Raw genomic sequence first — 27,911 nt, forward strand, 5'->3', positions numbered from 1 at the left:
CATCACTGACAGACCCCAGAAAGGGACAGCTAAGTGCCAGTCAGCCTCACACCTGAACGGGCAACCACCCGCTTCACTAACTCTGTCTTGCGAAGGGTGAGCATGTTAAAAAGCTCTGGAGTCTCAAAATGAGGCGGAAACTTCTTTAGAAAGGTCTTTCCCACCTTTTAACATATTTGGCTTCTAAAGTGAGAATGTGTCCATCTGCACAGGGGCTGGACATCCCTTCTCTCCACCCACCACCCTCAGGTCCGTCATCTCCTGCAACAGTTTCCTCTGCCTCTGGTCTGCTCCTCCCTTTCCCCCTCAAACCCTTTCTTCCTCACCCCAAGTGCTCTGGCAGTGCACCCCCTGACCCAGCACTGAGGAAACCTACCCCCCAGAGCCCCTGCTGCCTGGTCTCCCGTGTTGGGGGAGTCAACTGAGCCGACCTGGGGAAGCGACACTGCCCAGGCACTTCCTTTCCCTCCGTCCCACCCCAAGGCCAAGGAGCACTCTTCCCCGCCTCCCCTGAGTCCTTCCTGTTTCCCAGGCCAGGTCCATCCAGGACACTCAACTGCCAGAGGTCAGAGTGCCACATTCCAGGGCCTTCACAGCCCCACGGGGAGGGCTCGGATTCCTGCATGGGGGGTAGGGGTGGGGCAGGGAAGCGGGCAGGGACCGAAAAGTTCAGCAGGGGCTGATTCGGCCGCCGTGCCCACTACTCTGAGACCAAGGTCAAGGGGTGGGGAGGGCAACGGGGGTCCCAAGAGCTCCCTCCAGAGTGGGCAAGAAGAAGCCCCTCAACCTCTTTGGGCTTGGAAGGAAGAGGCAGGTGCTGTAGAAACTGTAAAAATGCATTAAGATAACATGACAAAGTGTTATGGGCCTTGGTCCCTTAATCTGTAAAACGAGGGGCTGACCTAGAGATGCTTTTCTAAGGGCCCTTCCAACTCCATAATTCTCACTTCTGGTACAGCTCTCTGGCCTCAGACATTTCCAGGATCTGATGTATTTCTGGCTAACAAATAGAATGCCATTCTCACTCAGAAGGCAACCAAACCTCTTTAACCTCCCAAAGCAAAATTCTCCTCTTGCAATGTCGGATTCCTCTGCCTCCAACTCAGTGTCTCCCAGATTCTCTTGGTGTCTTTCTTGTGATCTCTGTGTCCTTCGGGTTTTAACTCAAACCCTCAGGTCCTGGCTTCTCAAGGGCTTCCCAATTTCCCCTGCTTGCAGAGCCCAAGGAAATCAGAGCCCCAAGAGAAATCAGGCTCCTGGATGTGCATCCCATCACAGAGATCTAAGGGCCACAGCATCATGGGACTTGAAAACTCAGGCCCCACCTGGACCTAAGGGGGTGGGGAGTGGCACTGGGAGGCATGGTGCCCAGTGCTGAGTCCCTCAAACACAGAAGTTCCACTCCACTGCTGTCAGAAGCTGTGCAGGAATGAAGACCTGGAAGCCCAAAGCAACACTGTGTGAACAGATGAAATAAGCAGACTTCAGTCTGGGCTTGGGACCTCCTAACTCCCTCCCAAGACAGTCAAGATGACTTCCTCTCCTGGAGGATGGGGGAGCAAGCCTAGCGTTTGACCTACTTGGGACAGGAGTCAGCCTGCTCATCAGCTACCTGATTGATGGGAACAGAATTTGGGAGGGAAGGAAAAAAACATACGGTGCTGGGGCTTCCCTGGTGGTGCAGTGGTTGAGAATCTGCCTGCCAATGCAGGGGACACGGGTTCGAGCCCTGGTCTGGGAAGATCCCACATGCCGCGGAGCAACTAGACGCATGAGCCACAGCTACTGAGCCTGCGCGTCTGGAGCCTGTGTTCCGCAACAAGAGAGGCCGCGACGGTGAGAGGCCCGCGCACCGCGATGAAGAGTGGTCCCCACAACTAGAGAAAGCCCTCGCACAGAAACGAAGACCCAACACAGCCAAAAATAAAATAATTAATTAATTTAAAAAAAAAAAACGGTGCTGAGGAGACTGGGGAGGGGAAATAACAAAAGAGGAACCCACTTAGGGCTGCCATTCATATGATAGACAGTCATAAACAGCATTCGTTAGCCAGGTTCTGCCTCTATAACATGCTCTGTGGACAAAAACACTCCCACGTGGTCAAAATCCACCAACTGTACTTCAACCAAATGTCTATCTTTCCCCTTTTTTGAAACCAACCATCGTTTTTAATAAATCCCTATGAGTAAAGTCTGACGGCAAAGACTAAGTCTGCAGACAAGATGATAAAAAACAATCCTGCGAAAGGTATCCTGATGTAGAGTCATCTCATTCTAAGCTATCGCTTTTACTGCGGGGAAAATAACAACCCCCCCCTCCCCCAGAATCCCTGATCAATTATCACTTCCTTCTGGTCAAGCCAAGATTCAACACAGAACACTCCCTTTATTCACTAAGACCCAAACACTAGTGAGAGAATACGCATTCTGTGTGGTGAATCATCTGGAACTAACTAGAATTTGGACTTCTTCTCCCCCACGTAGACACTACCGTTCATAAGAAAATGGTTCAGAGTTCTGCTCAGTACAATCTGTACGTCACCACCACGTGCTGCTCTCCCTGTACTGTTGGGGCTGCTCCGCTGCCAGGGCTGACGGTCGCACACGAGCTCAGCGTGGAGCTGCACCAGCAGTGCTCAGACGGTCAGAAAGTGCGTCCTTTCACCAAGATCAGGTTTTATGAATGGCGGCTTCAGTGTGGGTGAGACAGACAGAGACAGACGGATGGCAATCATACACACCTGTTCTTTTTATAAAACTATGAATCCTGATGACCCACCTGTGAAATAATCTTGCCACACAAGAAACATACCGCACGCATTTACACTGAAATAAATTTATTTTTCTTTTAAGTTGAGTACCGGGGAGGATTTAACAGTTTAAAAAAAAAAGTCTGGAATACACGGAGACATTAAAAAAACTGGGGGGGGGGGGGAACCGTTATTAAAAATGACAACAGACAACAGAAATGACATTTAAAAAGTCTGTTTAAAGCTCTTCCGACTTCTCCATAAGGAAAAAGGACTGTTGCAATCTTTTTGCATAAATCATTTTTTGAATCAATAAATATTTTTAGAACGAAAAGATGCACTTACAAACCACTGACAAAGAACTTCAGGATCATGTTCTTGTCACCTTTATGGATATAACCGGTTTTCTGAAACCATCTTTTCCAAATTGTAATCTCCAGGTCCTGGGTCAAAAACTGCTGTCCTTGTGATCACCGTCCCTACTAACACAAGGATGTATGTTCTTTAGTCCCCGCCACGGGAAATACTATCAGCATAAACTTTTAAAACCAACTTTTTTAACTTAAAAAAACAATGACTCACCTCCTTCTGTCAGAGCTGCGATCTTCACCCTGAGGACGGCCCAGACACCTCATCAAAGACGAGTGGTAGTGACCTTTCCCCCACCATCTCATCGAGACCATTTGGGAACCATTTGTTCCTCTCATAGTAGATGAGCAGGAACTCTGAGAGCAGCCCTCAATTCAATACCCCAACAATAAGACAGAAACACTCATATTAGGTGGCAACAGCCTAGGGGGAAAAATCATAAACAAAATCTCCTTAAAAGCACCTTCCAGGCATCGGTGTGATGTAAGGTACAGAAAAATGTCCCATGATTTACTTATTAACTGAAAACATTATTTACGGAACAACGGCCACTTGCATGGCCCCATGCTAGGTGCTGAGTGGGCTGCAGAGAGGTAAGAACCTATTCGATTAAAGAGCACCTTGCTACCCATCTCCGCCGTAAAAGCAAACGTAAGTTAGAACGTAGAGTGAACCCACAAAGCAAGAGCAGAGCCTTGTTTTAATACAGCCATCAAATATGCTGGAGTTTGAAATCTTCCAATAACAATGCTTTCTGGAAATAAATCACCTGATTAAGCTATTTTACCCTTTCAAAATTACCTTGGGAGTCAGTAAACATGAATCAAACTTCGACGTACCGAGTGTGTTAGGTCTGATGAACATATCATAGGTACATGGTTACTGAAAATGAATTTGGAACATTCTGCTACTCTATCCCCAACCAGAGGATAAATGTCTCCATGCCTACAATGCTTTATTGCAACCAAACATTACTACTTTTATTTTATGGTAAGAGATGAGGAAATCATTCTTCCTCTTTCTGAATGCTACAACTATTCAATAAAATATTTAATGAGTACCTATTATGTATAAACCACCGCGTTCAATGCCGATGATACAATGACAACTAACATTCAGTATGTGCTTACTATGTATAAGCCACTCTTCAAGTGCTTTACACAAATGAGTCTACTTAGTTGTTCCTCATAACAACCCTATAGATTCCTCGTAACAATCCTATTTTACAGATGGAAACTGTGCACAGAGGTCAAGTAGCTTGGCCAGGGTAACGCATCAGGCAATTCCCTAGGCGGGACTATGAACTGACTTCAGAGCCAGAACTCCCTCTAGTATACCATACTGCCTCCCATTAATAAAACATGGTTTCTCCTTAAGGAACTTATTATCTAAATTTCTCCTGAGGAAGTCATTTCCTCCGGGCAGTGTTTAAGACTGCATCCCTAAAGCTCCCTGACAAATGGAAGCAATGCATGCTAGCCCTTCAGGCGGGTAAAATGCCCCAAGTCTAGGGTGATTCACAGTCTGGCGAGTAAGCAACAGGGCTGAGGAGGCAGGGCCAGAACAGGGAGCGAGGCCAGTGCCACCAGAGAAGGCAGGCAAGTTGCCCCAGGATGAGGAGGGCTGTGGCCGGGCTGGCTGGGCAGTGTCCCCAAGTTCCTGACAGCAGAGAGCACCTGTGTGCAAGGTGGGGGGTGGACCCAGGGCAGCAGCTGGATGTGAGCCTTCCTGAACCCACATGGCTGGATGCAAGGGAAAAGGATTCAGAACCTGCACAGAGGGAATCAGTGACCAATCCACAAAGAGACAAAAGACTCAGGAGGAGCTCAGGGGCTCCGGAGCTGCCGCCCTTGCTCTCTCTGGGTGCACTGGAGATGGTGATATATACACAGAGACATACACACAGAGCCATAAAGCCCCACATCCCACCACTCCTGCCCCAAATGCTATATGTGTCTAGTATTTACACAACCGTCTTTTCCCAAGATGCTTAGTGTTCTTACTTAAAAAAAAAAAAAATCAAGTCGCATGGCAGGTCGGGAAGTTAGTTATTTCACTATAAGTACAGAAAGAAAGGGAACAGAGTGGCCATGACTGGTGCATTGGGGGAGACTTTCGAGACACCCACCCAATGAGATCCAGACACTGAGCTTCGCCCCTTGGAAGCACCAACTCTGAGAGGTAAAAGCGTGAAGCAGCTATAAACAGATCTATCCATAAACAAATATATCCAGCGTTTACCCCTGGCGAGAACACCTGAGTCTACAACCTCCCTCAAGGTCTATTTATGACTTCTCCCACAGTCTCACATCGCAATAGCCAGAAATAAACCCAGGGCTCTCAAACCCAAACCTGTCCTCCTCCCACTCATCCAAGCTGGCCAAGCTCCAGGGCTCTGTGAGCAAAGAAACGCAGCCGAGCGACACTGTGCTAGCACTCACGCATTGCTGGAACATTCCTCTGAACACAGAGGCTTACTCTCTACCATGTGACGACAAGGAGCACACAGGTCAATTTCATTATCCACTGATTTAAACATTTCTAATCATACTGTTAGGAAGCTTCTGAAAAGAAAACACAAGCAGTTTTGGCTGATAATAAAGACCAACTGATTAATAATTAACTGTTTAGCCCTGGAGGCAATCTATTGATTCCCACCTTCAAATAAAGTTCTATAAATTGGTTACAACAGGAGCTACCTGTCCCCCTCCCCTGTCCCAAACCTTTTCCCCAAGAGTCGTCAGCCTTCCCACACCTCTTTATATTCATCCTGGAGACACGATTTCAGCACACATATTCTGGTGGTGGTAGCAGATCTCAAGTAATTGCTTATTATTGTTGAATGTAAATATCTATTAAACTTTGTGCTCTAATTGTTTAAAAAATTTTACACACTTGTTGACTTTAGTTGTTATTGTCCCATGATATAACTAAAATTCCACAAATATCCAAGGTTAAACTATTAAATTCGATGTGATTTCACCTTCAAATTACTTTTTCAATACAAAGTGTACTCTTTTATTTTAAATCAATATGACCATACAAAAAGTATTTGTTAAATTCTAGTTGTGCACATGCATTGCTTTGCTATATGTTGTGGCTTAAAGAAGACTGAACAGGTACTCTCTCCAACTAACAAGCAGTCAGGTAAATGACCAGTGCTTTCTAGATTGAAATATGTTGACTGGTATATACCATGCATGATTCACAAATTTTCAAAAATTCGTAATTCAGAAACTGTAATTTAATATTAAAGAAGTAATCCAATTTTTGTCTTCCTTTTGATGATCTAAGAAGCACTTAAAATTTATGTAAAATATATCTGAAGACTGGTGATTTGATTCTGCATACTGCTTGCACAACTGAAAATTTTGAGTTTTAAATTTAAAAAATTACAGAAATGAATCTGAAATATGATGACAGATGTTATCTGTACCTTTCGAATGTGAAACCAGTATCTGAGTTGCAAAAACTATTTGTTAATATTATATCATCAGTAATAATACAAGGGAAAAAAAATAATAATAATAGAAGGGAAAAAAATTCTGTTTCCCTGATAGAATTTCAACAAACTTAATTGAGAAAATGATCCAAGTTTTTTGAAGTGTTATATGTGTGCCTTGCTGGATAACTTCTAGTACCTCTGGTAGAAGTGGGCAACTATTTCAAATCCTCAGATAAAATCATCAGTAACAAGAGCCTATGTCACAGGCATGCAAAGCACAAAGGCTGCAAATTCATCTTGGAGTAAGTATCTAGTCCCTACTTAGGGCATAGTTAATTATATCCATTTTTCACACTAAATAAAGTTGTAATCCAATAATGCACTACCAAAAAAGCAACGGAATTAAAATGTCTCTACCCAGTGGGCTGGTTATTTGCACAAAACCAAGTCATTACTAAATGTTACAGAGCTTCAGTGTCCTCAGAGTCAGCACAGTCCTGGTGGCAGCAAGGATCTAAGACAGAACAATGAAGGGCCACGGTCCTCATGCCACAAGCCTGAGACAACAAAGGACGGGACGCACAGGGAGCAAGTGGTCAGACCCTTAGGAAGGGGACAAGAGGCAATCGTGGTCATCTGCTTGGAGAACCTAGGCACTCATGAAAACAAATTAAGATTACAGAGAATTTTCCGTTAAATTCACCTTGAATGACTATTTTTTTTTCCCTTCTTGCCTTTTATATAGTCCTGAAAAAAAGGGGGAAAAGGAAGTGAAGTAGAAAACTGTAGTCAGTATATCTGATTAATCTGCTGACACTGTAATAATAGGGTCTATACAGCAACATAGGAAGATATACTTGGTATAATTTTAAGTGGAAACAAGCAAAACATAAGATGTGTGATAACAGACACAGAGAACAAATGTATGGATACCAAGGGAGAAAGGGGCAGGGTGGAGGAACTGGGAGACTGGGATTGACACATATACATTATTGATACGATATATAAAATAGACCACTGATGGGAACATGCTGTATAGCACAGGGAACTCCACCTAACGCACTGTGGTGTCCTAAATGGGAAGGAAGTCTGTATGGGAGGGGATATCTGTATGTGTATGGCTGATTCACTTTGTTGTGCAATGGAAACTAAAACAACATTGTAAAGCAACCATACTCCAATAAAAATTTTAAAAAAGATGTGTGATTAAAACATTATGTATATAGAAGAATACCAGACTGGGTTTTAAGTGGAAAGAAGCAAGATATAAGATGTATGATAAAATATATATATATAGAGAGAGGAAGACTAGACAGGGTATACATATAAAAACACACAACTAGTTCTTCTATTTGTAATAAGAGCATTTTGGGTCACTGTTTCTCTTCTCTGTTTCCCAACTGTCTAGTAAAGTTATGTTGCCTTTATAATACTTTTCTTAAAAAGAAAGCAAAGGACCTAATATTTGGTCCCAACACACGTAGCTTAGTTACGGGAAATAAGATGTTCAAGAAATAAAACTACAGAGAGGAAATTTAGGTAACACCTCTGAGTGATCATTAAAGGGATCTGGGTCTCTTTTTACAAGACAAGACCTTTTCCCCCATGTAACTAAGCTCCAAGAATCTCTGAGTATGAAAAGTTCTAGGGAATTTCTGCATCAGCCCTTTTGATGGTCTAACCTTTCTTGACACATGGCAAGGGCAGGACATCAGCTACCATAAACCTGACGAGGACCTTATTAACTGCAGAAGAGAAGACACAGGGGCGAGATGCCCACAGCTTTATGTAAGTTGCTAAGGAGTCAATCTACAAATATTTATTTATATAAAATAACTAATAATGGCCACACACAGAATTTTTTTTTTCTGTTGGAATTAACAGAACCTAACAGCTCCAATTAGAAGAAAATGCTATCATCACAGAAGAATGGACATAGAGACTATCAGAACATGAACACTGACCCCATGAGGATTTTTTTTTTACATGTTTGCACATTGCATGTATGGATGTATGTGCACATATAATTTGCAATGTCTGCACAGCTGTCCACTGCAATGACAGTTTTCTACTGTAACAAGAGACAGGAAGACTCTGTTTCTATTAACACTAAATTACACTCACACTAGCAGCCTGCCCACTGAACACCGTCAGTCCACGGGCTCCCCTGCAAGGCTCCCCTAGGTCACGGATGACTTAGTCTCTACCCCTCAAAGAGCCCCATCTGCTTGCTTTCTCTAGCACAAATGTGACCTTTTCTCCCCACGTGCTGTCTCTGGGTCCAGCTATAGGCATGACAGCCGGTGAGAGTCTGGTTCAAGAAACTGATTTCTCTCCAATAGCTCTGCAAGGTTCTTTTCAGGACTCGGAGCAACACAGCTATCTATATGGCTGAAAATGGTACTTGCTGGTTGCACTTCACACCCTCTTCTCTGGTTCTTGCCTTCCAGGAAGTCTACTTTTCAGTTACAAGGACTGTTTACCTTGGCTTATGACCAGAGGGGCACTCCCCTCCTTCAAGTGTGTTTCCTAGTCCTCTGGCCTCCATTCATTTATTTTGATAAAGACTGAGGGTAAATGTGTCATTCTAGCATCAAGAACAGCTCTGCGTCCTTCACCCACCACCTCACATTAACCGAGGAACCACAGGTTTTGAGAGGCACACATCTCTGATTTGAGCAGCATCCACCATTAGGTCAAATACTCCCCCTGCTGATAATGTGGAAGAGAAGACAACACTCAAGGAGAACATACTTGCCCCCAGGGTCTGGGAGCTGACTTCTAAACTTTCAACTGTAATGAAGCCATATGAAAGTTAAAAAGAATATTTTTAAAGAGTTAGAGGAAAATCAAGTGGACCCTCAAAAAACTACCTTGCTTCGAATCTTCGCTTTTCCTTGCCAGCTAAGCATTATAACTTCACCTAGCAATCAGTTCCAGCTTGCCCTCCTCCCCGTTCCACCAATGTATAACAACCAATGGTGAAGAACAAAAGGCTCTAAAGTGAGTTACTGGAAAGCCACCAATTCATGACACCCGCATTATAAACAATTACCATCAGGCTGTGAGATGAGAATCTTAAAGGCGGGAAAGTTGAAGGGACACGCCACAGCAGAGACATCAAAATTAAACCTGCCCTCAGAGAATGGAGCTCTCTGTGCACATTCACTAAAGTGATAAAAGGGTTTGGGGGCCCGAGCTTATACCCAAGATAATTCTGTATATATGTTGTCTAGGACCCTGTATACTTCATCTCGGCCAAACCTCTCTTCTCTCCCAGTTGAAAAGCTTAGTGCCAAATGTAACACCCAAAGGTTGTAATTTGCTGTTGTATCCTTAAGTGTCTCCTGTTGCACTGTCTGAATTTACAAACCACTTTCAGACCTTTAGAAAAGTAAACAAACAAACAATGAGTTCATGGCTAGCGCTGAAGGAAAAAACAACTCCACTCTGCTCAATAACAAGTTGGGACTCCAGCCATTAGTCATCAAGAATTCCTCAGTCCCTGAAGTCATAGGGTTTGGAGTAAATCCAAATGGGATTCTGTTTTTTTAAATTCCTTATATTGCATTCCTACGGACTTCCTGTGCAAAACCACTGTGAGGCATTTTTATTATTCACAGTCACACACTTCCACCCTCATGTTGTTGGCTTAGGAGTTCCTTCCTCAAAGAAGCTGTACAGTTAAATTCCTGAGGACATGTGCAGATCACCTGGGGCAGTAAACAGGCTGTGTCATGCACTGGCACAGCTCACAGACTAAGTGTTCAATACATGTTTGTTAAATTAAACTCCCTCCTCATTCGTCAACATTCACGTCTTAGACGCAATCCTGGATTCGCTGAGAAATCGGAAGTCTGTTTTATCATCATCAATTATTCATATGGTCACTTGAACTGTGTCTATAAAGTAATTCATAATTGTTTATCAGTTGTTTACAAGCAGCTGATCACCATAACATCTCAACTGCTCCACGCACAAGATCCCTGGCGGTAAGAAGGTTATAAGCAGCCACCCATGAGGAAAATTCTTACAAGCAGATGAAGGTTTGGTGAATGAAAGATGACACCTTTATGACAAACTGGCAAGAAGAAAAGTCCCCACAAATAAAAATTACTTTTAAGTATTTGCCAAAATAAATACAGCTGAAACTAACCCCTCGTAGCAAACTTTAAAAAAATAAATTCTAAGAATGATTTGGGGGAAAAGGGGAAGGAGAGGACATGGGACAGTTTCCAGCTGCCTTCTGCCAATAATATGACTTCCCCCTGGGAGTCTCTTTACAGGTGTTATCTATTTCAGTTTCCACAATACAGACCAAATAGTTCAGATAGAAAAGTTCTACAGAATATCTTGGATGACCTTGAGTCTAGATTTAGTCAACAAATGCTCATTGAGTTCTTCCTGTGTGCCAAGCGCTAGAATAACACACAATCCTGGCACTCAAGGGTATCAAAACGAGGCCGGGAGACAGAAATTGAACTCTAACAGTGTGAAAAGTGCTATAACAAGGGAAGGAGAAAGTGCTATTTACAGGCCCTGGGCAGGGGGGGAGGGCTGGGAGGATGGCATTATTTTTTCCTGGGCAGGGCAGGAAGGCTTCACAAAAGAAGCAGCATAAAATGGTAGAGGCTGAGGATGAGAACACATTTTGAAGGATGTTAAGATAACTCTGGGGAATCTGAAAGCCGACACCACATCAATTTTCCAGTGGCTGCTTTGCCTCCACACCTTTGGTGGCAATATATATTAGGAAGTACATGTCAAACATACCTCCTAATTTCCTGAGTTCTCAAAGGGTCTCTGTCCAAGATAAACTTGAAATAAACTATAGTCAGGTACTGAATTTAGGAGTCTAATTTTCCTTTACCTGTGGGCTTTTAGTAATAACATGCAAATTACTAAGGCTCTACGGGAAGTTAAATGCTTATTATACTAAGATTATTTTAAAAAAAAAAACGTAAAGTTGGCATCATTATGCATATGACAAGAAAAAAAGCTCACTGTTCCTTCTTTCCTGGTAGTCATCCTTCATGGTTTCTCTCTTGGTAGCTCTTGATACCTTCTACTTTTCCATTCTCTCAAGAAATAGTATCACCCAGGCATTTCTGACGCAAAGGTACACGCTCACACAGTCACACACAGTTTAAAAAATATAATACATGGACTATTTTCAGTGCCAAATGTAGCTGTAATTATATATTTCTTTTGGACGTGTTTTATGTTATTAAAGCATGTAAATACTTTATCTCCCTCAAGTTTTCCAGAACTCTATTGGCAGAGAGTCTTTTTCCTTTCTCTTTCCAAAGCATCGAATACAATTTCCTGAAGAGATAGTCAAACTTGGTTTCTGAGGGCTCACCTTTTCCCAGCATAGCCTTTGGAAATATAATTTCATCTCCTTCCAACAAAACACACCTCTGGCTTCTTTTATCTCCCTTTTTTTTCCCCTACAGAGGTGTTCCATTTCTTACCCTAAATTTCTGCTTTTCCTTCCTGCATCTAAACTTGCTGTGTAAGGCCAGAAACTATGTTTAGTGATAATCTACTATAAATCACCCCACATTGCCTTAAGGATAATAAAACTTTTGTCCCAATCACTGAGAAATGAAGTCAGTCATTTTCCTGAGCTCCACTTGTCCACAGATAGCTATCCCAATTAACCAGGCAGTTTAAAAGCCAAAGCATTTTAATTAAAATTGTTTTTTTTTAATGTCATAAAACAATGCACCGTCTTTATTTATTAAGAAGTCGTTTTCAGTTTGCTGATCTACAGGGTAGATAATACACTTAATTTGCTTGAAGCATGGAAGCTCTTCTCAGCATATCCGTAATACAGTGCAAAGTATTCTTTGTGTTGTGCCCTCAGCAACTGAACACACACGCGCGCGCACACATACTACATCCAAAGGCATACAGGAGTTATCACAACTTCCTGTCTCTCAAAGTCACATCTGTAACTGGACCAGGGGCCAGTTGCTGATGCTACGGATATATTTTACCATCCTGGGCACAGCTTTTTAAGCCAGCAGGTCTACCACAACTTTGTAAAGAGCCTTGTTTTATGAAGTTTTATCACTTTCTGACCCACAGCACCATATTCCACAGTGTCAAATGAGTTTTATGTACTGGCAAACATTGCTCCCCCTCCAAACACTGCTACAGACGCCTCTGCCAGTCTGTTAGCACAGACACCATTACTGGAAGGGTCCTCACCGAGGAACTGACACTTGGCACCAACTTCTCTTAATAGCTGGATTATGTACAGAGAGCTGCATGCAGCCATGCTGGGGAGGGTGTGAAGGCAAATGGGAAGATGCTGGAACGCATGCCTTTCCAATGGCTTTCAGGGCACGTGAGACCCAGCCGCACTGGGTCGTGGCAGGAATTCACCAGGAAAGGAGGAGGGCCAAACCACGGCACAAAGACCTGGGCATGGGAGATACCAAATGGACCTTCTAGAACACTCTCACGGCAGCAGATGCACACTGAACCCTCCGGCTGCTTCCCAGAGAGAAGTGATGGGCCCCAGGCATTCAGAGTTTTCTTCCTGTCCCCACAATTTAAAAGTTTTTAAGCTAATATGCACCAACCAAGCAGGAAGAAAACCAAGTAAAGACCTGTTGTTACAGCAAAGAAGAGTAAAGCAGAAGCTCTTTAGTCAAAAGCTCCCATTAGTAAATGAATACCCCACACCCCTCAATGGCTATTTCAGAGGCCACCACCACTAGCTATCCAGAAATCTACCCTGGGAGAGGAGACGACCTGGAACAGGATTTAACTTTTAATATTATCTTTAAAAAAGAAAAAAGAAGAAGGAAAGACAGAGCAAGCTATAGTACTCCACTAGAAGTGTTTTCCATTTAACAATATAAAATGTCTACCCAGTTATTAATAAACTTATAGAAGTTCTACAGATTAGAGCAAAAAGAAATCTTTGGGAGCAAAAAGCAAAATGTCATAGAAAACTAAAAATTAAATAAGTTCACATTGCTAGGGATTGGTGGCTTAGGTAACTGAAATTGAGAATCATGGAAGAGATCTACATAATAATTAGCTGCTGAGTTTTCTCCTGTCACATACTCCCAAATGGAGTATTTAGTGTTCAGCAGACTTATTAACGAATAAATGCCCGACTGGAATTAACTAGCACCTCATTCTGGAAGGCTGCTCTTGGCAAAAATGTAATATCCACAAGGCACAGCAAGTTGATTGCTAGTGCACACCGCGGGCTGGGCTGTGAGCATCGCATTCTTTAGAATCATACGTATTACATCAAGTTTCAGAACCACAGGTCCACACCACCTAACAGCACAACACCCTGCCACTGGACAACATGCATAGGAAGGGTGAAGTTTCTAGACCCCAAGAGACAACTTTCCAAGCTTCATGGTTGGCCTGAACCTGAAACATCTTTATTGAAGATCTGCCATCTTGCACACACGCAGAGAGCTTTCTGGTCCTGTGGCTCAGGGACACAGAGGGAAGGGAGCTGTGGTAGCAGCAGGTCCCTCTGCAGAGCCTCATTTGTTTCATCCTCCCAATATACGGCGCCCAAGTGCCCATGTGGCCAGGGCCCCTCCTTTCATGCATGATCACTGTTATGTTTCTTTAAATTCAGCTGCTCCTTAAGGAAACTCCCTGGCAAGTGAAAACAGCAGCAAAGGTAAAAGAATGCTGAGAATTTGGCTGCTGCCTGCAGTATTAGGAAGAACAGCAATTACTCAACTCTCTCTTAGTGTCAGAGGCAGAAATAAGCATGTGAATTTGGGCAAGTTTTGGCCTGTCTTTGCTCAAGCTTCTCCCTTTGTAGTATCTGTCACCTCCCTCAGTCATAATAACTAATGAAGTAAATGAGAAAATGGAGAAAGAGTGAAGGCAGCAGGTCAGCACAGACATGGAAGAGAGGCATAAACTCTACCTTGAATCCAGACTAGGCCACAGTTAATAAGGCTTAAAGATCGCTGGCATTCAAAAGATGTTACTAACTTCCCGATATCTATGTTTTGCTGTCCCCATTGCCTCACAATAAACATAACTGCGGGAGAACTCTTGATCTTTTCTTCCAAGCCCTTCCGTCTAGGGCACTTGGCAAAGAGTCATGTAGACACTACCACTTTTTTCTTCTCTGGCTTTGCAAACACAAGGTAATATTTGACTCTTGCCCAGCACTTCTAGGTCATAAAAACATTGATCTTATGACTAGAAGGGCCTTACGATATCATCTGGTTCAGTTCCCCTGCCTTTAGGTAGGTAACTATTTAATTCTCTTTCGACAAATTAAGGCAAAGTCAAGTCAAGGGAAGCTGAGGAGGTTTTATTTCAGTAACCGGGCTATCAGGGGATGAAGGAAGATCCGGAAGCCACGGCTATTTTTTTCTCCTTAATCATACTACTCTCATGTACAAGAATTTTGCAAAGTTTACTTTTCTGAGCAGCCCTAAATCCTTCCTGCAACAAGTGAGGATCTATACAAATCCATTCATTCTTTTGATGAAAATATGGAAATTTATTTGGCCTTTCATTTTAATGTCGTAGACATGGTAATAAATTTTCCTAAAACTTGTCTGAAACCTAAGAACTCAGTATTTCTGGACAACACACAGCATACCCAATCTTTCTCCAAACATTTAAAAATCTTTCAAAGACTTTGGCTTTCAGAGATAAAACTGTCTAAAATCTATCCCCTTTTCCTCCCTGAGAATGTAAATGTCCTTGCCTTTAAAAAGGCAAAGCTCCCAACTCTGGAAAGTAAGGGAAGGTTTTCAAGATCTGCATTTGACAAGATGATGGAATGCCCTGCCTCTGCACAATTATAAACACACACTCTGAGGGGACCAAGCCCACACATCCTGTATGCACGATTCCTCACACCTTATGGGTCTGAAGTAGTCCAACTAATTCTTAATACTGAAAGTCCAGTTCAGGCCACACTTTCTCAAGACAGTTTTACCTTATTTTGGCAGGTCTTTTGGAGTCTTAAAAAAAAGAGGTATCACAAGTCTCCAATGTTGAGATGCCTTTTGTTTTATCACAGTTGTGAACTGTTTTGCTTGCGGCCTTTGGATAAGATGCTAAATAAGTTACCTCTTGTAGACCAGGACTTTGCAGGCTCAGGTTTCATTGTGCCCTGCCAGAAATTCCTTTCTGTTTTGAATCTGAGATGTTTGTTTATGGTTTTTGTTTTGAAATGCTAAATAAGATAGGCACAGTTTCTAGTTACAGCCTATACCTTTTTTTTTTTTAAAACCTTGCCATAGCCAGAGTGGCTGGTTGCTAAGGACTTAGCTAAAATTTCCAAAGAGCAGACTCTTCAGATTCTCTTCTGAGGAACCTGAAATGTAAAACGGCAACACCTTAAAATACAATGAACACTTAATTTTCTTTCTTAAATGTTCATAAAACCAGTGTTCCCAGGATATTTCAAAATGAAGGTGTTCTTTTTGGATGTGACAAACATACTTAAACAAAACTCTGAAATTTGGAAGTTTATCTCATCTTGTAGGTTACATGTTTGAATATCAACACTCTTGATGAAGCACTGCAATGAAAGGTACTAGAGAGTTTCTGTTTAAAAAAAAATTCAATTTCTACTGTGTGATAATAAGGTCTGGTTGTCAAGAAGAAAATAAAGAGTTGTAAACTACTGATTCCAAGGACTACATCATCATTATGTTTCTTTCTCCTTATTCCATAACAGCCAATATAAAGCATTTGCCTTATGAGTTCTCAGCCCATATTTACTGGATGAACATGATACTTAGTACCAGGTATGAAGGAAAAGTCACAGTTCTGTCTTCCTGAAGTGGGACCACACCTGTACTAGGAACCAGAGAGGCAAGAACGTCAGGTGTTTTCATTCTAGGCGCTCTTTTCTAGCCTTCCACTGCAGCACACACAGACTCTCCAGAGAAACCACAATGCAAATCCACAGTAAAGCTGCAGTATTAGTCCACATGAAAGATGGATGGGACACAATGGATCAAGAAAAGCAACGCAGATGCACTCTGGGCTGCGCACCATCTCCTGCTCATTCCCATGCCTGCCCTGGTCTCTGAGCTGGCGGGCCTGCTGCTGCTTCCTTCTGGAACCTCAGGATCCCAACGTGCCTTGCCTTGGCGATGCTCCGTGGGGTCTCTGATGTCTCCAGCCATGTCTGGAAACCCACACAAAACTTCTAACAATAAAATGAAATTTAACGCACTTTCATGAAACCATATGCCATCCGTATTAAGATAGGTCACCTTTTAAAAAAATATTTATTTGAAATAGCTCTCTGGAAGTAAGGATTCAAACTGCAAAATAGAGCAGATGTCCACCTTCTCCTGAAGGACTAAAGGGACTGAGAATTACAGTCATACTGGATCAAACCAATGACAGTTTTTTTGGCCCAGAGACCCTGGACTCACGGCCCTCATTCTTAATGCTTCACAGTCCCTTTCTCTCTGACAAACACCGGAGACCATAGTTCTTGGAGTCCCCTGTCGAAGAGATTTAGTTAAGTGTGGTCAATGCACAAAGAAGATTTTTTTTTTAAACTTATAGAGAGAGAAAGCTAACAAAGAAAAAAATGAGAATGGACAAAAAATAGAACGGAAATTAGAAAAATTAGAATATTAACTACCTTTTAAAAAATCTATTTGGTACCAGGTACTATACTGGCCATTACATATATTTTTGTGTGTATATACATGTATATACACATATACACAACACACATACATGTAATCATATATATATTTAATATAGGTCATAATTCTCTCCAACCCTAACTGTAATTACTTGATAAAAGCTATTAATATTCCATTTTCACAGATGAGGAAACTGAAGCCCAAAACAAGCAAGCTGGTTGTTCATAGTTGAACACAGTTGATTTAAACATAGGTTTGTGTGAGGACTTCCCTGGTGGTCCAGTGGTTAAGAATCCGTCTTCCAACGCAAGGGATGCGGTTCGATCCCTGGTCGGGGGACTAAGATCCCACATGTCACGGGGTAACTAAGCCTGCGTGCCATAACCACTGAGCTCACGCACTCTGGAGCCCACGCGCCACAGCTAGAGAAAAGTCAATGAGCTGCAAGGAAGAGCCCACGGCTGCAACGAAAGATCCTGCGTGCTGCAACAAAGAGCCCACGTGCCACAACTAAGACACAATGCAGCCAAATAAATAAATAAATATTTTTTTTTAAAAAAACACAGGTTTGTCCAGTTCCAAGGCCTATTTTCTTTTTCCTACAACATCCTGCACAGATGAGTGAGAAGGAGGAGGGAAGAGACCTCCAGGCCTGGCTTGCTGCTGCTCCCCCCTAAATCCTTCCTGGTAGTCACTGCTGGAGTCAGGGCCCCTCTTCGTTGCCCCCAAGATGCTCAGCACTTCCTATCTCAGGGCTTACCAGCTGTAAGGAACTGTCTTGGGCTACAATGGACTGTCCCAGTTGTCACTATCTACCTTCAGACCACAGCCTCTGTGAAAGCAGGGCCCCTATCCTATTTATTTTGGTTGAAAACGAATTATTAGACTAGCAGGTAACATTATCAGTTCTTATTATACGCCCTACTCACGCTACAGTGCTTTACAGGCACTAGCTGTTTGCTACTTCAAGTGTGGTCCTGCGATCAGCAGCATTGGCATCACGTGGGAGTTTATTAGAAATGCAGAATCTCAGGCCCCATCTGGACCTACTGCATCAGAACCTGTATGTTTAATGAGATCCCCCAGGTGATTTGTGTGCACATTAACATTTCAAAAGCACAGTTTTATCTCATTTAATCCTCAGAGAAAACATAGGTGGTACCTATTACTATTCACAGCTGGGAAACTCAGGCTTAGAGAAGTTCCGTGCTATCACTAGAGTTCAGCACAAAGACCAGACAAACGGCAGCTGCTCAGTAAATATTCATGGAAGGAGGATGGCAGGGAAACAGGTAGGGCTAGAAAGAGAACGGAGGAATGGCCTGGTTAATTAAACACCTGACCTCTGGTTTTGCCTAGTTTGTACCTACTGCCAGGACAGGTGAGCTGCAGCAATACAGGCTGTTTCCTTAGCTCCAGCCAGGCCAAATCCTGTGCTGACCAGCAGTATGGACACTTCAGGAGCTAGGAACAAAATCCTCTTCCAGAATAAAATGTGAAGGAAAATGCACATTGCTGATAAGTGTGAGTTTAGGTGCTCCTCCTTCCCCAAATGAAATATTAGTCCACAGATAAATGGTTAAATTTACAATTCTTACAACTTAATGCAAAAAATTTCAGATTCCTCCCTCTTTATTTTTACCCCAAATACACAAATTTTGTAGAAATTATTTAGACCAAGTGTAACAAATGGGCATCAGGAGGAAAGGTAGCAAATAGCTTCAGAGGCCTTTAAATAAGTTTTTTAACTCAATGCATTTACGGTGTTGGGGTAGGAGGGGACCTGAACTCAGTAATAATTCGCTTTCTTTCTAAGAGCCCAAACTCCTTGAGATCAGTTACTGAGGTAGATGAGGATTAAACCGAACAAGACAATGAGCCCATATCAGGTTATTTTACTTATTCTGGTTAGTAGCTTTGCTGTTTACCACGTGCTAGTCATTCTTCTAAGTGCTTCATAGGGATTCCTTCACTGAGTCCTTATAGCAACCCTATTATTAACCCCACTAAACAGATGAGAAAACTTAAGATGCATGGAAGCAGAGTGCAGATTTGACCCCAGAAGCTAAGTTTCTAACCATTACATTCTTGGATCAAGGTATAAGTATTTCTCACAGAGAATTAATTGGGGTTGGGAGAGGGAGATAAGGAATTGAACCCTGATCACTTAGTAACTGCAGAAGAAAAAGGAATCTCTTTTGATTTTTTTTCATGTGGGCCCAAAATGAACACTTACCAGCATTTACCTCAAGGGCATTCTTAACTTTAAGTATATTCAACCACCCCTCTGTCCTGTCGGCAAGACCGATGAGGTCTTGTCCAAACACAGAGGTTTTCCATGATTTGATTAGGCTAACTGGCCAGGACAAGTAGCAGAGAGTGGGTGAAATCAGGAGATGCTGATAAACTGACACCTCTCAGTTCACTGCCCACGCTCATCTGCCTAGTGGAACAAACTAGAACAAAGAGAAAATCACTCCCAAAAGGAAACCTGCCATTTTGAACCACAGCTGGTAGAGCGTTAAGAATGCAGCCTCATTCTTAGATGTTGGGAAACACCTGATATGTATCGCAAAAGCTCTGAGAACGGGTAGGATCCCTTCCCCCACCAAAAGGGAGCTCTGACTCCGAATTTTGATAGTTGGAATTTGAATTCTCCTTTTCAGCTTTGCCACCAGAGCCTGAAAAGATCATCTCAGATCCTGTGATTCCTAGAACAAATTTTACCCACATACCTCACCAACTAATCATATACAGACCTGAGAAATCAGTTCTACTTGGCTTGAACTTATGTAGCCTTTTGAAGGTCTTGCCTCATTCTTTATCTTGATTAAAAGAGTATCTGGAAGGCTTCCCTGGTGGTGCAATGGTTAAGAATCCACCTGCCAATGCAGGGGACCCGGGTTCGAGCCCTGGTCCGGGAAGATCCCACATGCCGTAGAGCAACTAAGCCCGTGCGCCACAACTACTGAGCCCGCGTGCTGCAACTACCAACGCCTGCACACCTAGAGTCCGTGCTCTGCAACGAGAGAAGCCACCGCAATGAGAAGCCTGCGCACCGCAATGAAGAATAGCCCCCGCTCGCCGCAACTAGAGAGAGCCCACGCGCAGCAACGAAGACCCAACGCAGCCAAAAATAAATACATAAAATAAATAAGTTTGTTAAAAAAAAAAAAGAGTATCTGGAGTAGGGCACAGGTCTGAGAGGTCCCCAGGCTTCCCAGCCCCCCACCCCCACCCCAACAGAAGGCCTTGCACAGAGTAGATCAATGAATGAGTGAGTGATTTCTATGCACAGAGAAGTGAGAGCTTTAAAAATTCAGCTCTGGAGAATTCGACCTCTGAGAAGGAAGGCTTTCAGTTTGTTATTCATGCACGCTTGGCCAGTCCACTGTTTCTTCCTCAAATAATTAATTGAGCTTTACTGGGGGGTGTCTCCAAAGCCCTCACACTGCCTGTGCCTTGCGGAACACGGTGTTACAGGAACCCTGCTTCACCAAATATATTTACCTTCCAGTCATCTACCATCTCCTACCCAGTGGTATTTACACACTAAAGCGGCACTGCCATCTCTCATGTTAGTGCCATAGCCTGAAAGACGTTAAACACACCCACATTTTTCAGGAATTTCACAATTAATGTCTGGAATGTGTTTTGGATTATTCTTCAAAGGATGACATAGTTGCCCTAAGATGAATTCAATATTTTTCCCTTCTCCCATTTGTCATTCTTTAGTCCTCCCACTCCATTATCTTTTTAGGGTCATCTGTTTTATCTATTTCCCCCCAACTTCAAAATTCCTGTCCCTTGCCTCCCCAAAATGTTCCCTTGTTCATCCAGATCATTGCATTTTAAGCAAGCCACACCAAACACAGAAACCTGCACCATATCACTAATACCTCCTACAACTGGTTGTGATGCCAGTTGTAATGTAAAGTCTAAGGATTATTCAGACAGTTTTCTTCATAAATTATTAATAATAAATAATATTATTTATTACAATAAATCAACCTGTATGTTCACCACTGCACTGCCAACATACTGCTTATAGATTTTTCCCTGTCACTGTTAAATACGTGTTAATGGCAGCAAAATCTCCAGACTTGCTATTTTTGCCCTTCTGGTGCTATGCGATTCATCTGTCCTTTGCCAAGTGTTTTATGTGACTGGACTCCTCAACGACAGTGAGGGCTCTGTAAGCTCGACAGTCAAAGTGAAGGTCACGAAGTCCTGTCATTTGTATAAGTGCGGTGAATAGTCTCTCCATGTTTTGTCAATATTTACTTTGGGGAAGAACTAATTATTTCCTTGTTTACTTACACTGGTTCCTCTTCCCATACCGTATTAACGTGATTTTATAGGCCCTCTGCTTGCTTCTGTCCCTGGCATCTAAGAGCTCACTCTACCTAAAGACTTTTGAGATGGAAACTGGAACACCTTCCTCAAAAACAAGGAGCCCTGGTTTTTTAAATTTTTCTAACGCCAGTACAGGAGTATTAAACTTTTCCTGTCCCCTCTTCTATTTAATTAGTAAAAATTAAAATCCATGGACTCTTAACTCTAAGTCCTATGTTACAGAGGGATGAGAGGAGATCTGTGGCCAGTGCACAACCAAATGGTTTGGTGCATTCCCTGGCCTCCTAGAGCCTGCTCTCTGGGCCTTGCTCACCTCAGGTCCTCCACAAACCTTCTTCCAAGGAGCCACCAACTCCAGTGACTGAAAAGAAACCATAACCTTCAACGCCAACAGTTTCAGAAAACAACATTCCATTCTTTGCTCTAAGTACCCAGCCCACATCCTCGGTTCTACTCACTGCCCCATGAGAAGTGGGTGGTAAGAAAAGTTAAAATACCTGGGGGAAATCAAAGGAGGGCTGTGTTTTGAAAGAGACAGTTCTTAGATGGCAGTACTGAAAACACGGAAAGTTCAGTTCCATAAACATGAAGCCACTGAGTAAATAATCACTGGGAGAAAAAAAAAAATTGGTGCTTATCTGTGATAGCGATCACCTGGCTCTAATACAAAGTTCTCAGAGCAGAGCCGCTCCATAGTGTCCACCAGGTTCCAAATCACTCTGTTCTCACAAACTGTCAAACTCAAGCCACTGCTGCCTTTTCATTACTTAGAGAAGGCTGGTCATGCTCCCCCAGCCCCACCCCACCCTTTACAGAAGCATACTGAACTATTCCACAGAGGAAGAAAAATGGTCCTCACCCCTCATCTCCAAATATAATCCTCATTGGCCAATCAAACATTCTTCCTAGAGGGGCTTCCCTGGTAGCGCAGTGGTTGAGAATCCACCTGCCAATGCAGGGGACACGGGTTCGAGCCCTGGTCTGGGAAGATCCCACATGCTGCGGAGCTACTGGGCCCGTGAGCCACAATTACTGAGCCTGCGCGTCTGGAGCCTGTGCTCCGCTACAAGAGAGGCCGCGATAGTGAGAGGCCCGCGCACCGCGATGAGGAGTGGCCCCCGCTTGCCGCAACTGGAGAAAGCCCTCGCACAGAAACAAAGACCCAACACAGCCATAAATAAATAAATAAATAAATAATTTTAAAAAACATTCTTCCTAGAAAAATCCCACTTCAGTAGTTTTTCAAAACTCTGTCTTTGATCTCCCAAAGAGGTCTCCCACCCAGTCTTCTCCCTCAGGAGTTCAGAATCCAAACTTATTTGTCTGGCTTCTAGGCGATTTACCTAGAGGCAGGCAGCCTAACCAAGGAGCAGGCCACTTAGGAAGCTGCAAAGGGCAACAGGAAGACTCACCAAATCAGTGGAAATGGGAAAGGGATCTGTACCTTCCCAGGGGCCAGAAAGCACTTTATAGACAGAGCAGAGAAGAACGTAGGTATCTGGCTCCCTGCTCAACTTTAAAAATGCATGTAGCCAAAAGTAATTTTTTTAAGGAATAAGTAAGTCAGGATTTACTTAGTAATGATCTAAATGATGCTGAAAAGAAGTCCAAGTGTATGTGTCACATGATCCACCCTTCACGTCATTTAACTTTCAGAAAATATTTTTTCTTCAGTGTTCTTTCTGTGGAGAAGACTGTTCATCCATGTATTCAATGCACATTCACCGGGAGCCTACTATGGGCCAGTGTGCCTTAAAAACCTAAGGCAGGGAACCACAATTTGGAAGGGGTTCATTTCTGCCCCAATTTACCTAACTCACTTTGTGAACTGCAGTTAAAACCATGTGTTTGTTGTGGTTTTTTTCCCCTCACAAAGCCAGTATGGGGAATGCTACAAATAAAAATTACTGCAAGTTGGTAAATAGAGCAATGTAATTTGTATTTAAATTACATCATCAAAAGCAGGTAGATTAGTCACGATAACACTTCTATACCATGCAATACGTTTTCTCAGTGTAGTCTGTTAAATAAGAAGTTTCCAAAAGAGTTTTCATTAACAGATACAACCAGTAGGGGTCATTTTAGTGCAAAAATTGCAGCAAAAGAGACTTCAACATGAATAAAATGTATCAATTCCTATTTCTGTTAGTTATGTGTGAATTTCTGAATAAAAATGGAAACTGAGGGAAACACTGGCCACTGAGAAATTTCTTGCCAATTAACAGAAAAACAAAAGAGAAAGCACCTTCTAGATTATTACTGCCATGGAATGACTCCTCTAATTCTTAAAAAGAAGGAAGAAAAAAGGCCACTGACTTATCCTGTTTTCCATAAATCTTGTAGTAAAGTGAAAATTCTTGGAATTTTAGACACCCTATTGAAATAGCTGTCTAAATCCAACCATTATATCATGCTAGGTAACACTGCCCTTCTTTGGGTTCATGGATTTAGAGTGCAACTTGACTGCTGCTTTTAGAGTTCTAAAAAACAAAATAAAATAAGAAGCCCTCAGCACACAGTTTTGGTAGCTGAAAACAGACTGGCTAGATGGAAAGTGTTGCTAGAGAACACTAAATGAGATATCATCACGGTAATAAATACTTCCAAGCATTTTCAAGGCTAATACCAAGTGCGTGGGGTGTTACCAGAAGAAACAAAGCTATGAGGGATCGCATCATTTCAGAGGAATGAAACGCTCACCAACAAACTGCCAAAATAACTCTATACTATGATACCAGAATGTTGGTGCCAAAACACTTGATTACCGTGAATGTTCCCTGAGCTCCACACTTCCTTCACCAGAAATCTATCATGAAGAAACAAAACAAGGGTTAGAGTCTTTAGAACCTTCCCAAGTCCTTCTCAGACCAGTTTCTACCACATTTAACCTTGTTTCAGGTTGCTTGTTCTTTTTAGATTTATAGGAGGCTGGCTTAAGTAAACAATACACTCCAAGTGGCAGGGTTCAAAGATGCATCTTTTCGTCCAACTCATTCAGAATTCCCAAAGTCAAACACATAAAATAGTATCAGAAGTTAATCTCCTGGCCGTTTTTCTTCTTGTGAGAAATAAAAACGTTATGGGACTTAACACCAGGTGAGAGGCTTTTGTACTTGAGGCAAACAAACTCTTCTAACCCAAGGGTGCAGTGGTGCACTTCCCTCCAAGAGTTCCCTTCACTCATTACTGCCCACTAGCCTCCCACTAGCCTCCAAACCAGAAAGGCCTTCCTGACTTTCCAGAACTGTCCAAACTTTAAAAACTGCAGTTATCAATGAATATGCGTGTGTGTAAAGAAAACCACAGAATGGAAGCCTTTTAACAGACCCATTTTATCCTTAAGGCTGCTACCTCCTTTCTCAGTATCCCAGCACAATAAACACACATACACACATAAGGATGCTTCAGAATAAACCCCTCCCTGGTCTCCTGCGTGCAGGCTGTGAGTACTAAGGAAGGGACGGGGCAGAGGGCGCCTGTCCCTCCTCCTCTCCGTTCCTCCAGAAGTAAGGCTGCTGCGCTCTGCTCATACACCAGGATGCCCCAGAACAGCATCTCGCCCCAACGTCAGCCCAAGCAGGGATCCCACTTTTAACTGGTGCTGAGCCCTTTTAATTTGGTATAAGCCAAATAAAAAGAACTCACTGCGTCTCTCTAGACCCCAAACCTCACCAGGCACCCCGAGGCCGAGGCCGGCGGTCAGGGCTTAAGGCCGACACCCATCAACAGTGGTTCTCTCAAGGAGGGAGGCTCCACTAATCTAATCTTTCTCCCTCCGTCAGACACCATGGTGCACAATACTTAAGTGCACCAACCAGCAGAACAATCCTCGTTATTAAACACACAAAAAGAAGGAACCGGCAACACGATTGGAAACACGCGGATATCTGATCTTAAAAAGCAGCAACTAATAGAAACAACTTTTCACTCCTAGGTGCCAGCCCCCCGCCCCCGCCCCTTCATTCATGAGAGAAAGCCTTTGACCGTTTTCAATAGGCAAACAAACGAGTAACCACCGTATGTAACTTCCCCTGGGCTGACATATTCCGGAGCTGAAATTGATTTATATGCGCAGGAGGAGGAAGGGGGTGAAGGAAAAGCGCAAGGAAAAAATAATAAAAGAGTCACACAGGGAGTGTGAGCTAGAGACACGTCTCCTCCGCCAGCAGAAAATGGACTTTCACGGACGCGGTGCAGCACTCGGTTCCACACTGCGCTAGTGCGGGGAGGGCGGCAGGGGCCCGACTCCCCGAGGGGCTCGCCACAGCCTCCGCAGTGCCCCCTGCCCGCGGCACCCTCACCTCCGGGCGCACGGCCGGGCCACCCCACCCAGCCCCAGCCGGATGGGCCACACATGTGCGCGTCTGTGCGCGGCCAGGGGCGATCCCCCACTTGCCGGCCCCCACCCACGAAATCCAACCTCGCCCGCGGCTGGCCAGGCGTCAGGGGGAGCAGCGAGCGGGAACCAAGGGACGCCGGGCTCTCTCCCGGGGGTGGCGGGCGCCCCTCCTCCCGAGGAGCCCTCTCTCCTCGGGAAAGTCTCGGCCAAACTTTGTTCGGCGCAACCAGCGCCGAGGGGGCGGCGCGGGCCAGGTGGGAGGGGGCCAGCGGCTGGCGGCCGTACCTTCGCAGACGCCCACTTCATACTCGGTGATGGAGTCGCCATTGAGCGGGGGGCGGATGACACAGCGCAGCCCCCGGTCGCAGGCTCCGTGGAGCCCGTAGGCGCCGCCGCAGCTCTCGTTCCTCTGGCGGGCGCACATGTAGCAGCAGCCGCAGACGCCCTGCACGATGCTCCCGGGGCAGCTCCTGGGCTCTTCGCACTTGGACTCGTCGCAGGGCAGGCAGACCAGCGCCCGGGTGCCGGAGCGCGCCAGCAGCAGCAACAGCCCCAGCAGCGAGACCAGGAGGTGCCCGCAGCCGGCCAGCCCCCTGCCCCCCGCCACCAAGTACATCCTCCTGCGCCGCCGCCGCCTCCTCCTCGCAGCCGGGCCGGGAGCGGGGCGGGCGCCCTCCCCTGCGCGGGGCACACGCGCCGCCGCCGCACCCGCAGCCCGCGGTCCTCGCCGCCCCTCTCGGGGCCCCCGGGGCGCGCCTCCCCTCGCGGGGCGAGGCCCCCGCCCCCCTTGCGGGCCGCGCCGACCCCGAGCCCACTAGCGTTGGCGCCAGCGGTGGCTTCCCCTCCTCCTCCTCCTCCCGGGAGGGAGGGGGAAAATAGAAAAAAAGTTTCCTCCCGGCAGCTCCGGTTCAACCCAAACTTCTGGCGGCGGCGGCGGCGGCTGCGCTCGGCTCCAGCCCCGGCTGGCGGCGCCTCCTCCCTGTCCTCCTCCGCGTCGGTCGGCCCCGCGGCGGTGGCGGCGGCGGCGCAGCCTCCGGGCCGGTCCCCGCCTCCCGAGCCGCCGAGTGGGCGCGGTGGCGCAGCAGAAGGTCCGCGGCGTCCGCTCCGCGCGCCCGGCTCGCCTCAGTCCTGCGCCGCTCCTCCGGGCGCTTGTTTATGGCTCGAGCCTCGGCCGCTCCGGCTGCGCCCTCCCCCATCCTACCTCATCCCCCAACCCGCGCCCCCCCCCCACACCGCGCCGCGCGCCGCTCATTGGCTGCCCCCCCCACCCCGCCCGGTCCGGCCGGCCCCCTCCCCCCTCCTCCGCCCTCCCTCCCCGGCGGCCGGGCCCTTCCTCCCTCGCACGCCTCCTCCTCCAGGCCTCCCCCTCCTCCTTTTGCGCCTGCCGGAGCCCGGCGCACAGAGCCGGCCCTGCGGCCGAGTCTTCGCGCGCCTCTGCGGCTCGGGCATCGCCGGCGTGCTGCGGCTCCGGGCGCACCCGGCAAGCTGCGAAGAGTCGCGGCGTCCCGAGCGCCCGCCAGCCCCGGGGCCACCGTGGCTGGCCTGGGAGCCCCGAGGGCGAGACGGCTGCACCTCTGGGGCCGGCTTTGAGTTCGGAGAGTGGCGGGGAACCCGGAGCTCGGGGACGACGGGATTGCTGCAGCCCTTGGCTGGGGCACCCGCCGGATCGAACCCCGGGAAAGGGAAGCAAATGCATGGAACCTCCGCAAAACTGGATGAGAATCCATCTTCCACTCGAGCTGGGAATAGACTTTGTAAAAGATATATTATGTAATGGAGTCTCGCGAAGCTCGAGACGCCTTCAGCGAAGCTGCTGGTGAATTAATTAAGTGCTTTAAATGGTCTAGGTAAATATTCCGGGGGGGCGGGGAGGACTGTTGGGGGCCGCTGTAGCTTGAGTTGCGTTTTAACTGTCCACATCCTGTATGTTTTGTCGCTCTGCAGTCTGTGCCGAGGTGCTACGTTAAGGGAAGGGGCGAATGGAAAGTGGACGTAAATTTTTCTCCCTTGAGTAAGGCCGA

The 27,911-nt window shown here is 45.2% G+C and overlaps 1 protein-coding gene and 1 long non-coding RNA gene across 3 annotated transcripts in view; both read right to left on the reverse strand.

Annotated features, from left to right (window-relative positions):
• Nucleotides 1-26,167, reverse strand: part of LOC309611874 — a 39,242-nt gene extending 13,075 nt beyond the window's left edge. Inside the window, exon 1 of the long non-coding RNA XR_014234800.1 lies at nt 1,658-26,167. This is a non-coding gene — a long non-coding RNA (uncharacterized lncRNA). The remainder of the gene's footprint in view (nt 1-1,657) is intronic.
• CRIM1 (cysteine rich transmembrane BMP regulator 1) overlaps nt 1-27,061 on the reverse strand; it is a 205,106-nt gene extending 178,045 nt beyond the window's left edge. Inside the window, exon 1 of one of the 2 annotated variants that reach the window (XM_082356695.1) lies at nt 26,176-27,061. In XM_082356695.1, the coding sequence (XP_082212821.1) occupies nt 26,176-26,506 (331 nt within the window). In that variant the 5' untranslated portion in view covers nt 26,507-27,061. The remainder of the gene's footprint in view (nt 1-26,175) is intronic. The other variant, XM_082356694.1, reaches the window with a different exon arrangement.
• Between the last annotated feature and the right edge of the window lie 850 nt (nt 27,062-27,911).

This window comes from Balaenoptera borealis, assembly GCF_965194805.1.
Source record: "Balaenoptera borealis genome assembly, chromosome: 15".
In the NCBI taxonomy this organism is placed as follows: domain Eukaryota; kingdom Metazoa; phylum Chordata; class Mammalia; order Artiodactyla; family Balaenopteridae; genus Balaenoptera; species Balaenoptera borealis.